Below are 14,259 nucleotides of genomic sequence, written 5' to 3' on the forward strand. Positions count from 1 at the left end.
TGCACGAACTGTACAAGCGAGAAGTGCTCAACAAAATCAACGAGATGCGACAACCCGACGAGAGGCAGTACCTGGAGAACGAGCTGAGGAAGAAGCGGAAGAGGAAGCGGAAGATGGCGTTGTGGGGAAGGATTCTGGGGATGTGAGGCGCTCCTCCCTGCACGGACACTACCATGATCTCACGCTCCTCCCACACACCCCACCCTTGTGCTCTTATGTTGGCGTTATTCATTGAATAACGAGAACACAAAGGAGGTTGTTGGATACAGTAGATCTACACGTGACGTTCACTGCGGAAAAATATCTCTTTCCATCTATTTTCTCTATTCACAGGTGAGACACTTGCATGGCTATTGTTGCTGTTGTTCTCTAGGTGGTGGTGGTGGTGGTGCCTTTCTCCCCTCACGTACACATTCACCATCTAGTTTTCAGTTGACACAAGTGGTTGCAGTGTTTTCTTATAATGAGTATTTTATTCAGTTATGTATTTACAGTATAATAGTATTAGTTTTTACATGAGAGAGAGAGAGAGAGAGAGAGAGAGAGAGAGAGAGAGAGAGAGAGAGAGGCGGTGGGAGGGGAAGGAAACCAACACATTATAATCACAATCGTTGTTGATAGGGTCTGCATGATTTGGACGAGCGGAGATAGTTGGAGGTTGTCTTCTTCCTTGTTGTTGTCTCCTGTAAAGCCGAGGAACTGTGACAACTCAGACCAGCACGAGTGGAAGAGTAGCGAGCCTTCCTTCCTGTACTTCAGTGTGTGTGTGTGTGTGTGTGTGTGTGTGTGTGTGTGTGTGTGTGTGTGTGTGTGTGTGTGTGTGTGTTACAGCCCAAGGAATACCAAGAAGAGGAAGAAAGATTGAGACAAGAATGAAAGGAAACAAAAAGGGAAGGGGTTATTCTTGGTATCTGCTGTCGTTTTTTTTTTTTTATTCTCCTTCTCTCATTTATTACGTCTACTTTCTTACTTCTGTCATTCTTGTCTCATATTCTTCATTCTTCATTCTTCAGTTTCATCTCTTTGCATTTATTTGTTTACTTATATATACATTTGTTTAGGGGCTGGGAGTGATTACGATGTTTTTCTAAATAGTCGAAGATATTGAAAAAAAAAATAAATAAATAAATAAACAAAAAATAAAATAAACAGATGAGAGACACACAATCTTACGGAATATACAAGTACAAGAACTTAACTAACCCGTATTTTAACTATTACGTATTACTAGAGGTTGAAAGCTAATAAATATAACATACCTTTGCTATCTCCTTAACACTTTACACAGATAACCTGATTGCTGTGTCCATTCCATTCATCATCCACTCTACATATTGAAGTTAAGAGCCAATTCCTTCCTATCTCTTGAAACTGCACCATTTTAGTAAGCCTTGAGGGAAAACCACAGTTATTTAAAGGGTTATATGGATCACGAAGGTGGGAATGAAAGTCAATTAGGTGGTTTGGTAACTTTTTTTTGTTCAGGATACATTATGGCAATAACTTAAAGGCAGCGTTACATTATTAAAGGGATGGATGGGAAATGGAGGGTTATATGAAGGAAGGAGAGATATGCAATGTACAAGGAAGCTAATTGGTGGATAGGGGAAGGACAAAAGTGAAGAGAGAGGAGGAAAGAAAGAGGGGAGGGAAGATTTTCATTGGGTAAGACGAGAGTGGTTAAAAAGCAAGGAAGAAAGAAAGAGAGAGAGAGAGAGAGAGAGAGAGAGAGAGAGAGAGAGAGAGAGAGAGAGAGAGAGAGAGAGAGAGAGAGAGAGAGAGAGAGAGAGAGAGAGAGGAAAGAAGAATGCAATATAGTAACTTAAGTTGAAAATCTATTTACACACACACACACACACACACACACACACACACACACACACACACACACACACACACACACACACACACACACACACACACACACACAAAACACAGTCATATGGCACTCTTGACTCTTTCTTGGCACTGATGGGTCCGTTGCATTGCCTCACTAGGACACCACGTGGTACTACCGGCACTGTCCTCACACACCGCTGCCTCCTAAACGTGGCACTGCTCCCTGCACGCCGCTGTGATGCTGGCGTTCATTGTACACTCGTGCCACTGTTATTAATATATTTTCACACATGGCACTGCACTCCACTTGTGTATACTCGTATGTGGCACTTGCTCTTTCACTGCCAGGTTGTTCTGTAAGTGCTTTTCGTCCACACGCCATAGATATATCCACACATGTTCACACCACTCCACATAAGTCACCACAACAGCACTCGATCTCCACGGCATCTCGGGCTGATAAGACTGTTGTGGTCAGACACCCAAACCAACATGTCACATTCCTGTTTTCATGCCAGTGTGTATCGGCGCATGACGGTAAGACTTATTTGGTTAGGCAGTTCATCTTGTAGCATCCCTTCCTGACACTCTTCTATTGGCGAGGCTCATGGGACACCTCGCACCATGGCACTGCCCTTGCTGTGTACACCCACACGCCACTTTGCCAACCTATCGGTGACACGTGTAATGGCACGACGTGGACGTTTGTGTGGCATCCAAGTGATTTGAAGCTAATGTGTGAACTTGCTTGTGGCGCTGAGACCTGGAAGCGGCACTGGTGTGTGAGTGTGGAGCAGATAGTGGTACACGGTGGTGATACTGGTGGCCTGTGCGTGACTGATTCTGTAGCTGGCACTCTTACGGTCTTACCTGTATGTGTCCATGTTACCTATATGTGGCACTGTTTCCCTAAGTACTAGTGTTACTCATATGTGATTCTGTTACCTGTACGTGGCACTGTTACTATATATGACCTCGTTACCTGTACGTGGCACTAGTACACGTGAGGAACTGGTCACCTGAGTCACGGTTGGTAGTGTGTACCCTTCACGGTGCGGAGTGGCACCTGATGTGGCACTCAAGACTGATTTCCACTTGTCCCTGATGAGGCATTTTGGTCCTCGCCGCTTTCCTTGGCACTGTGGTCACGTGGTGCTGGTGGAGTGGCTCGCTGGTGAAGTCTTTGAACAGAATACAATGTCACACGTTCGAATCCTGGTTCAAATCCTGCTCGTTGCTTCACACACTACATGATCCCCACGTGACACTCAGCAACGTGCAGCTCTATACCACAGCCCACGCTTCCTCCAGCCCGCAGCGCCCCTAAGCCAGTCCTCGAGGCCCCAGTACGGTCCGGGGCGCCGCTCAGCTGTCCTCCACCGGGATGTCTGAACGGTCCCGGTGCTCGGCGGTGGTGATGAAGGGCACTGTTGAGGGAAGGAAGGGTCAAGGACGATGGAAGGTGAACACACACACACACACACACATGCACACACAGGCGTTGTTCAGTTACTCCATTCTACCTTAATCCCTTCAGTACCATGACGCGGTTCCATATTCATTCTGCTTACTATTTGGTGATTTTATACAGTTTCAGACGCTTATGTGGCGGGGGGGAGGGGATTGAAATAGTGAAAACTGTTGCCATTAATCTTCTGACCTCCATAAACCTTTCTTAATGTCAAGAAAATGGTGTAATCGTACACAAATCTCAAGGTAAAAATGTGTCCCAGTATTGAAGGGGTTAAAAGAGTGTAACCACAAACAACAAACGATCAGGAATGGTATCAGTGCATGTTGTTATTAAGCTAACTTTATGTTTCAACTTAGAACGGTTTTATAAGGCTTGCTGTATGCACATCTTTATAGTTTCTTTCTTTTTTATCTTTTATCTTCTTGTTTTTTTTTGTATATGTACGGACGCTACTCAAGGCTCATTAGAGGGTTGATGCGGCGGTTTACCCTGTGGCCACATTGCTGTTCATACACACACACACACACACACACACACACACACACACACACACACACACACACACACACACACACACACACACACACACACACACACACACACACTCTCTCTCTCTCTCTCTCTCTCTCTCTCTCTCTCTCTCTCTCTCTCTCTCTCTCTCTCTCTCTCTCTCTCTCTCTCTCTCTCTCTCTCTCATCCTGTAATTAATCTCCTTTCTTCTCCCTCTCTCCCTTCATCTCTCATGTCTTCCACCTTCCTCATCTTCCTCCTCCCACTCTCCATCTCCTACCTTCCTTACTTATTCTCTCCCTTCCACCCTTCATCTCTTGTTATGTCTTCCACTTTCCTCATCTTCCTCTTCTCATTCTCCATCTTCCCACCTTCCTTCCTCATCCTCTCCCTTCCACCCTTCCACTTCTCTCAGTACAGTCACCACACTGCCACTCGCTCACTCTCCCTCTGTCACTGTCACTCACGCTCGGCCCGCTACTCACCGTCCTTGTCCTTGCACTTCGGGCCCAGCCAACCTCGCGGGCAGGTGCAGCGTCCCGTGGCGGGATTACAGGTGCCGCCGTTGTGGCATTCACATTCCTGCTGGCAACCTGGACCGTACTTCCCAGGCGGGCACTCTGTAAAGGAGGGAGAGGCTGGTAACACACACACACACACACAACACACACACACACACACACACACACACACACACACACACACACACACACACACACACACACACACACACACAACGCGTAGTGTAGTGGTTAGCACGCTCGACTTACAATCGAGAGGGCCGGGTTCGAATCCCGGTAAGCGGCGAGGCAAATGGGCAAGACTCTTAATGTGTGGTCCCTGTTCACCTAGCAGTAAATAGGTACGGGATGTAACTCGAGGGGTTGTGGCCTCGCTTTCCCGGTGTGTGGAGTGTGTTATGTGGTCTCAGTCGTACCCGAAGATCGGTCTATGAGCTCTGAGCTCGCTCCGTAATGGGGAAGACTGGCTGGGTGACCAGCAGGCGACCGAAGTGAAGTGAAGACAGACACACACACACACACACACACACACACACACACACACACACACACACACACACACACACACACACACACACACCTTCATAAACTCACCTTGCGCACATTGTGGTCCAGTGAAGCCCAGCGGACACAGACACTCCCCGGTATCCTTGCGACACTTGTGCTGCCCACACTGGCACCGCTCAACACATCCGGCACCAAACCGACCTGGAGAGGAAGAAGCCGTAGTGTAAATTAGTGGGACCAGCACACACACACACACACACACACACACACACACACACACACACACACACACACACACACACACACACACACACACACACACACAGTCACCTTGAGGGCAGGGGTCGGCGCACGTGGGTCCCATGAATCCCGGAGCACAGTAGCACTCTCCCGTGGCCGGATCGCAGGTGGCACCGTTCAGGCACTCGCACACTTGCTTGCAGTACACCCCGTACAGACTCGGCGGGCACTCTGTGGGAGGGGCGCGGCGTGAAGTGGTGGTGGTGGTGGTGGTACTACTACTACTACTACTACTACTACTACTACTTCTACTTCTACTTCTACTACTACTACTACTACTACTACTACTACTACTACTACTACTACTACTACTACTACTGCTACTACTACTGCTGCTGCTGCTGCTGCTGCTGCTGCTGCTGCTGCTGCTGCTGCTGCTGCTACTACTACTACTACTACTACTACTACTACTACTACTACTACTACTACTACTACTACTACTACTATTATTGCGATGACGATGATAATAATGATCTTAACACATAAACAACAAGAACAAGAAGAAGAACAACAACAACAACAACAACAACAACAACTATTACTACTACTACTACTTCTACTTCTACTACTACTACTACTACTACTACTACTACTACTACTACTACTACTACTACTACTACTACTACTACTACTACTACTACTACTACTACTACTACTACTACTACTACTACTACTACTGCAACAAATACATAGCCAATTATATTTCAAAGTACTTATTGAAGAGGAGCTTTGTAGGAAGATATGTTATCTCGTGTGTGTGTGTGTGTGTGTGTGTGTGTGTGTGTGTGTGTGTGTGTAATTCACCTCGGTCGTCTGCTGGTCACCCAACCAGTCTTCCCCATTACGGAGCGAGCTCAGAGCTCATAGACCGATCTTCGGGCAGGACTGAGACCACATAACACACTCCACACACCGGGAAAGCGAGGCCACAACCCCTCGAGTTACATCCCGTACCTATTTACTGCTGGGTGAACAGGGGCTACACATTAAGAGGCTTGCCCATTTGCCTCGCCGCTTACCGGGACTCGAAACCGGCCCTCTCGATTGTGAGTCGAGCGTGCTAACCACTGCCCTACGCGGTGTGTGTGTGTGTGTGTGTGTGTGTGTGTGTGTGTGTGTGGTCAGCACTCACCCAGCTCACAGTAGCGGCCGTAGCGCCCGGGGCCACATTCGCAGCATCCTGAGAATCTGTCGCAGGTCATGTTTGCGTGGCAGGCACAGTCCAGGCGGCAGTCTGGCCCATAGCGGCCCGGCGGACACTCCAGCTCACAGTGCCGTCCCATCCATCCCATGCCGCACTGGCACTCACCCGTGGCTGGGAGAGAGAGAGAGAGAGAGAGAGAGAGAGAGAGAGTTACTTGCTTTCCATCGCATGAACTATCTTGTCAGGACAGCAGCAGCAGCAGCAGCAGTAACAACAGCATGCGAGCCTCTCCAGTTCCTCCTCCGGTGCTGGTGCTGGTGCTGGTGTTGGTGCTGCTGTGCCTGCTGCTGTCTCTGCGTGCATTCAGCACAACTCGCCGCGGCTGTGGCGGCGCTGACTCACCTGGGTGGCAGATTCCGTCGTTCTGGCAGCGGCACTGGAAAGCGCAGAGGGAGCCCCAGGTTCCCTCTGGACAGACAGACTCGCAGCGCGGCCCCGTGTATCCCGCGGGGCACCGACACTCCCCGGGGCCGTCACACACGCCGCCGTGCTCACATTCACACGTCTGTGGACGCAGGGACCTTGGGAGTGTTTGGTAGGAGGTGCCACACGAGGACAGTACACACACACACACACACACACACACACACACACACACACACACACACACACACACACACACACACACATCACTCACCTGGTTGCACTGTGCTGAGTCGGTGCCGCTGAGGCACTTGAGGTCACAGGTAGGGCCGTAGAAGCCCTCAGGACACTGACACTCCCCTGTCTCCGGGTGACACACGCCATCGTTGTTGCACTGACACTTCTGCACGGGGCACACACATTGTTATGAAACACTCTGGCCACACCTCCAACACTTGTAAACGTTGCACAGGTTTCTAAAGGTGTTTGTTTTATAGTTTTAATGACGGGTTAACAAAATTTCTACATTACTAACAGGAAAAACACTCTTGAGACCCAAGCTGATCATCTCCATGGCATTTGGAAATAGTGGTGGTGAGATAACAAAGCGTTCCTGAATACAGACACTAGTAGCCACACGCAGGCGCCTCACTCCACCAGATACTACATTGTTATTCTCTCTCTCTCTCTCTCTCTCTCTCTCTCTCTCTCTCTCTCTCTCTCTCTCTCTCTCTCTCTCTCTCTCTCTCTCTCTCTCTCTCTCTCTCTCTCTCTCTCTCTCTCTCTATATATATATATATATATATATATATATATATATATATATATATATATATATATATATATATATATATATATATATATATATATATATATATATATATATATATATATATATATATATATATATATATATATATATATATATATCCTCCCTTTAAACCTCTGCTTTCTCACATCTCTCTTTTATTTGTAATATTCAGTCTTTCTTCTCATCTCTTAATGTCATCATCAATTGGGTTGCATTTCGTAAATATGCTTCTTTTTCTTATATCTTCACTTCTTTTCCTTCTTTCTCTTATACCAGCTATTTGAATTTCCCTCCTCTTTTATTCTCCTTTTCATCCCACCACTTACCTTCCTAAAACAACATAATTCCTCCACTTTTTCTCCCTCTTCCTCCTCGAACTCCCTTCCCTCTTTCCCCTTCCAACAGTCCACACCCCTTACCTTCTTGCAGCCCACACCGTAGCGTCCTGGTGGGCACATCTTCCTGCAGCGGTGCCCTCTGTGGCCGGAGGGACAGAAACAGTTTCCGTTGACGGGATTGCACAGACTACCCTCAGGACACTGGCACTTCTGTTGGCACCCCTCACCCCAGAAGCCTTCCTTGCAGTCTGAGGGAAGGCAGGGAGGTGTTTGTTACTGTCTGTGTGTGTGTGTGTGTGTGTGTGTGTGTGTGTGTGTGTGTGTGTGTGTGTGTGTGTGTGTGTGTGTGTGTGTGTGTGTGTGTTAATTTGTCAAGATGTACTTATTATATATTTTATCAACGAATCTTGAACATACACACACACACACACACACACACACACACACACACACACACACACACAGATCAGAGACACACAGATCAAACAGTGAAACACACACACACTCACAAAGATGGCACTGATCGCCTCGGAGTCCAGGGGGGCAGGTACAGGCACCCGTCACGTGATGGCACGGCTCGTCTGGTCCACACTGGCACCGCTCGTTGCAGCCCTCGCCGAAGAACCCACGCTGGCACACTGCAGGGGAGGCGGGGAAGTGTGAGGGAGGGAGATGGTTTTTGCGTAATGACATTTTAACCCCTTCAATACTGAGACGCATTTCTTACCATGATTTTTGGTTATCAATTGACGATGTTATTTGCATTAGTATAGGTCTTTGGAGGTCAAAATATTAATGGTCAGAGTCTTTATTATTTTCATCCCCCACATAAGTTTCTGAAGCCGTATAAAATCGCCAATAGTAACCAGAATTAATATGAAAACGCGGCTGGTACTGAAGGGGTTGACATGGCATCCTCGTCAGACCGTCAACAAAACCATGAAGACAACCTTGAAAAATTCCAACAACTTTCACTAGACCTCGGTAGTTAATCTAGGACACCAACACGTTTAACCCCTTCAGTACCATGACGCGTTACCATATTCATTCTGCTTACTTTTGGTGATTTTATACAGCTTCATAAACTCATGTGGGGATCAAAATAGTGAAGACTGCCCATTAATCTTCTGACCTCCATAGACCCTTCAATAAAATGGTCTAATCGTGCACAAATCTTAAGGTAAAAAAATGTGTCCCAGTACTGAAGGGACTAAGAACACTATGGTAAGGATGAGGAAGGGTGACAACTTTACGGAATGAGCGACACACACGCACATAATTGTTACTTCCTGACTCCCCTTCCCCATGCATGCCAAGTATATAGTGTCAGCCTCACCTTCCTCGCAGTGCTCTCCAGTGAAGCCTGGGGCACACTTGCATTTCCCGGTCACGTGATGGCACTCTCCATTGTTCTCACACAGACACACGCTGCTGCAGTTCTGTCCCCACATTCCTGGTGACAAGAGAGAGAGAGAGAGAGAGAGAGAGAGAGAGAGAGAGAGAGAGAGAGAGAGAGAGAGAGAGAGAGAGAGAGAGAGAGAGAGAGAGAGAGAGAGAGATTAATGAGAATGTATCAGTAAATTTACAAGGAAAGTATGCTAAGGAGTGGGTGAGTGAGCGAGTGAGTGAATGATCGCGTCGAACCTGCTGCTGCAATTCAGACAGTTGTTGGCACATAATGGAGAATTGGTGATTGGGAACTACCTCACCGGGCAAGTCGCTGCTATTTTTCAGATGTTGCTATATAATGGCTTACACACACACACACACACACACACACACACACACACACACACACACACACACACACACCTGAGTGGCACTTCTTTTTGCAGTGTTTGCCTTGCCAGCCCGGCGCACACTGGCACTCCCCGGTGGCAGGATCACAGCGGCCCCCGTTGTTGCAGCGGCACTCCATCATGCAGTTAACGCCATACTTTCCCGGCTGACACTCTGTAGAGGGTGATATGTAAAATGAGATGTGTTAAAGGAAATGGGAATGGCGGCATGCTGGAGGCACCACAACAATGCAATAAAACGCAACGTGCGTCAGAGCACACACCACACAGCGTTACTTGAGCAGCAGCCGTGGGATGCGTCACGGCTCAGACCATGTGCCACTCACCGTGCTCGCAGAAGTCTCCCGTCCTGCCCGGCGGGCATGAGCAGGCACCCGTCTGGTGGTGGCAGGGCGCTCCGTGCTGGCAGCCACACTCGTGCGCACACCCGGTACCGTACGTACCCTCCGGACACCTCTCACTGCAGACGGGCCCTGTGTACCCCGGGGGGCACACACACGCCCCGGAGATACGGTCACAGGTGCCGCCATTGTGGCAGAGACACAGTTGCAGGCACTTCTCGCCCCATCGGTCTGAGGCACACTGCGGCTCTATAGAGTCGCCACCTGAGCAGGAGAGAGGGCGTGGTAGAGGTGAGGGATGGGGTGAAGGGGTGGTAGGGGAGGGACAAGGCACGTGACAGCAGTAACAGTAACACACTAGTGGCAGGACTCACCCATCTCGCAGCGCGGCCCGAGGCTCCCCGGGGGACACAAGCAGGCGCCCGTGATGGGGTCACACGAGGCGCCGCCCGCACAGTTACATTGGCGCCTGCATGCCGGTCCCCACGTCCCCTCCGGGCACTGCTCCATGCACGAGGCGCCCAGCCATCCTGTGTGCACACATCATCATCATCATCATTGTTATTAGTAGTAGTATCATTATCATTATCACCACCACGCCGAGCACAAGTGACTCACCCGGGGCACAGGTGCAGGCGCCTGTGAGCGTGTCGCAGGTGCCGCCATTGGCACAGGTGCAGGTGCCGGAACAGTTCAGTCCGTAGCGACCCTCAGCACAGCCTGCAAAGAGCACAGGTGTCAGCTGCTGAGTGGCTGCGACGCTTACCTGCTTCTGTGGTTCACTGTGGGTCAGGGTAAACACTCACCCTTGGGACACTCGCCCGTCACCCTGTCACACGGCCCGCCGCCGGCACAGTGGCACAGCTGGGAGCAGTCTGGCCCGTGGCGGCCCGGGGCACAAGGCTGTTCGCAATAGTGGCCAGTGAAGCCCGCGCGGCACTCACACCTGCGTTTGGGGAGGTGGCTATCAGTGTGTGTGTGTGTGTGTGTGTGTGTGTGTTTGGAGGTGTGTATGTGTAACGTGCGTTCCTAACAGTAAAGTACACGTACTCTTCGATCTTATATCATAACGAAAAGCAAGAATCCCACTCTACTCCAGTGCCGCGAGAAGCGAGAGCCCGCCTCGCGCCTCACCTGCCCGTGACGTAGTGGCAGGTGGCGCCGTTTAGACACCTGCAGGAGCGGCGGCAGTCCTGGCCCCAGCGACCCTTGCCGCACTTCTCGGCGCACTCCTCACCCTGAAACACCACCGCTCATCAGGCAGGAAACAGGGAGGAGAGGCGGACGGAGGGAATGATTGGCGGATGGAGTGATGAAGACACGGAAAGAGGGAAGGATGGGATTGAGGTGGAAAATTGAAGGAAAAAAGGACGAGGAGAGGGAAAAATTAGTTAGTGGAGCTATAAAGGGGTGGAGAGGGGACGGGCAAAGGGAGAGAGGATGGGCGGGTGAATAGAGGGATATAGGGACAAAGACGAAGGAGGGACGGGCAGAGGGAAGGATAAGTGGATGGTTGGAGAGACGGAGGGTAGAAAGAGGTGAGGAGAGAATATAGAGGTTAAAGAAAAGAGGGAAAAAGTATAAAAAGAAGAAAACTGATTATAAAAAAACATTACACACAACACCAACTAAAAAAAAAAAAATAAATAAATAAATAAAAAATGACTCAAAGAAATAAATTAAGAAAAGACGCAACAACACAATAAATGAAAGAAAGAAAGAAAGGAAATGACTTCACTAAACAAAAAAAAAATAAATAAATGAAATAAAACAAAGAAAAACCAACCAGAGATACATTGACAAGACCACACACACACACACACACACACACACACACACACACACGAGAGAGACCATTCACCATACACTACAACAACAACAATAAAATAAAAATAAAAAATAAAACAACAAATCTACAACTCATATCCAACATGCACCTGAATGTCACCTCTCTTCAGTTCGAACCAGTGCCACACTTACCTTGTAGCCGGCAGGACAGCGGCACTCCCCAGTCTCAGTATCACAGGTGGCATAGCTTTCACACTGGCACTCCTGCAGACAGCTCTCTCCCCACCAGCCTTCCTCGCACTCTGCTCGCCGGAAGACACACAGACACACACACACGTTACAAAAGGGAAGGTGGAAGGTGGATAGAGTAGTGTGTTGTATTGGATGAGCGGAAAGTAAAAAAAAAACATTGGAATATTAAATGAATGGGTAGGAAATGTTGGGGTTTGTAACTTTTTTTTTCTTTTTTTCTTTTATTTGGTAAAGCTTTCCTATATTTTCTTTGCTTCGTTATTGTACTTTGTGGCTTATCTTTATGTTGTTGTTTGTGTTATCGTTATTACTATTATTATTGTTATTATAATTAGTAGTGGTAGTAGTAGTAGTAGTAGCAGTAGTGGTAGTAGTAGTAGTAGTGGTAGTAGTAGTAGTAGTAGTAGTAGTAGTAGTAGTAGTAGTAGTAGTAGTAGTAGTAGTAGTAGTATTTTCATTATTGCCATTTTCATTTACTTGATTTTTTTTTTCCACTTGAAACGTAAATTTTGTTTGATTATTCATTTATTTACCTATTCATTCATTCTTTCAATCATTCACTTACTCATTAAGTTTTCTTGGTATCTTTATTCATATGTTTACTTTAATTTCTTCAGTATTTCTTCATTTTTTTTCAGTTGAATAAACATACACAGACATTAACATTAAGTAAGACTCGTTAGTACTTAAGTGTGTGTGTGTGAGAGAGAGAGAGAGAGAGAGAGAGAGAGAGAGAGAGAGAGAGAGAGAGAGAGAGAGAGAGAGCATGCAGTTTTAAAGTTTTGATTTTTGAACAAGTTAATTATTATGAGGATACGTTGTTAGTTAAATTGTTTTGTTGTAGTTATTGCTGTTGCTGTTGTTTTGGACTCGTTAACATTGTAAGTGCGTAAGTGAGGGAGTGAGTAAGAGGGAGCCATGCGAGACTTATACCATGTTATCATTATTATTATTATTATTATTATTATTATTATTATTATTATTATTATTATCATCATCATCACATCATCATTAGGGCAGGCATACACACACGTATTTTCTCATAACAATGCAAAGTGTTAAATATCAAGAAAAGTACAAATAAGAACATTCAACTACATACCTTTGTGAGAAACAGAATTATATGAAATTACTAAATTAACAAGTGAAATACGAGAAATTGTTTAAAAGAAGTGTAAATGATTCATTGCAAATACATAAGAAGTACACGAAAAAAAAGACGTTTCACAAAAGAGTCTCAGAAATTAAGTCAGGAACAAGCCGAACATTGGTTGCTTTAGGAGGTGCACCAAGCTGACCGAACAGGAAACAAAACAGTGGACTGACGGAGCTCACAACATACGAACAAAAAGAAACAAGAGACTGAACACACTAGGTTTTAGTTTAATAGATGCACGAGGCTGACCGAAAGGAAACAAAACAGTGGACTGACAAAGCTCACAACTTACGAACCAAAATAAACAAGAGAAAGAACACGCTGGAAGGCTTTAGTTCAGCAGATGCACGAGGCTGACGAGAAGGAAACAAAACAGTGGACTGACGAGGCTCACCACACAGAAACCAAAGGGAACAAGAGACAGAACACGCTGGAAGGAAAGACGAACACGTGTTTATATAGTCGTTCTTTTAGAAATGCACGACACTTACAAGGAAGGAAATTAGTTAACATGTATTAGCTTTTTCTGAGCGAGACGAGACTTTTAAGCCATTAAGTACCACAGTTCACTTTTAAACTAGACAAAATGATCAAATATTAACTAGAATGGAATAAAAGGGAGAGAAAAATAGTGGCAGTCAATCCACAACTGTGAGTGAATTTTATCCTCATGATTACGAAAAGGATCATCATAACTTTGAAAAAAATTTGGAAACTTTAAAAGAAGATAAAACAAATTCACGAAGAAAGGAATGATAGTTGGAAATAGGTAGATATGTATTTTTTAGAGGGACTGCCACGAGTAGGTCTGATGGCTTCACCTGGCTTATATTATTCTGTTAGTGAAGAATGTACAGAATGGAATGAAATTTACGCTGTGGGACTGAAAGGGTTAAGGAACCAACCAAACTGAAAAAAAGACAATGAAAAAAGACAGACAAGATGCGCATGAGAGAGACAACCAGTGTTCCTTCCGTCATTGTTGTAGAGACGAGCACAGAACACAGAACACGTAGACAAAAATTTTAGTACCCATATCCAGGCAGTGAGAATATA

General features: G+C 46.6%; 1 protein-coding gene across 1 annotated transcript in view; it reads right to left on the bottom strand.

Annotated features, from left to right (window-relative positions):
• Window positions 1-1,458: 1,458 nt before the first annotated feature.
• The window catches only part of LOC123505103 (multiple epidermal growth factor-like domains protein 6), a 19,572-nt gene continuing 6,771 nt past the window's right edge, over window positions 1,459-14,259 (bottom strand). Inside the window, exons 6-22 of the mRNA XM_045256152.1 lie at window positions 11,988-12,097; window positions 11,142-11,245; window positions 10,814-10,953; window positions 10,626-10,727; window positions 10,382-10,537; window positions 9,993-10,271; window positions 9,680-9,820; window positions 9,204-9,320; window positions 8,377-8,505; window positions 7,949-8,115; window positions 6,993-7,121; window positions 6,698-6,860; window positions 6,284-6,466; window positions 5,182-5,322; window positions 4,939-5,052; window positions 4,309-4,443; window positions 1,459-3,266 (exon numbers count right to left, since the gene is read on the bottom strand). Of these exons, the coding sequence (XP_045112087.1) occupies window positions 3,205-3,266; window positions 4,309-4,443; window positions 4,939-5,052; window positions 5,182-5,322; window positions 6,284-6,466; window positions 6,698-6,860; window positions 6,993-7,121; window positions 7,949-8,115; window positions 8,377-8,505; window positions 9,204-9,320; window positions 9,680-9,820; window positions 9,993-10,271; window positions 10,382-10,537; window positions 10,626-10,727; window positions 10,814-10,953; window positions 11,142-11,245; window positions 11,988-12,097 (2,372 nt within the window). The 3' untranslated portion in view covers window positions 1,459-3,204. The remainder of the gene's footprint in view (window positions 3,267-4,308; window positions 4,444-4,938; window positions 5,053-5,181; window positions 5,323-6,283; window positions 6,467-6,697; window positions 6,861-6,992; window positions 7,122-7,948; window positions 8,116-8,376; window positions 8,506-9,203; window positions 9,321-9,679; window positions 9,821-9,992; window positions 10,272-10,381; window positions 10,538-10,625; window positions 10,728-10,813; window positions 10,954-11,141; window positions 11,246-11,987; window positions 12,098-14,259) is intronic.

The sequence above is a fragment of the Portunus trituberculatus genome, chromosome 17 (assembly GCF_017591435.1).
Source record: "Portunus trituberculatus isolate SZX2019 chromosome 17, ASM1759143v1, whole genome shotgun sequence".
Taxonomy (NCBI): Eukaryota; Metazoa; Arthropoda; class Malacostraca; order Decapoda; family Portunidae; genus Portunus; species Portunus trituberculatus.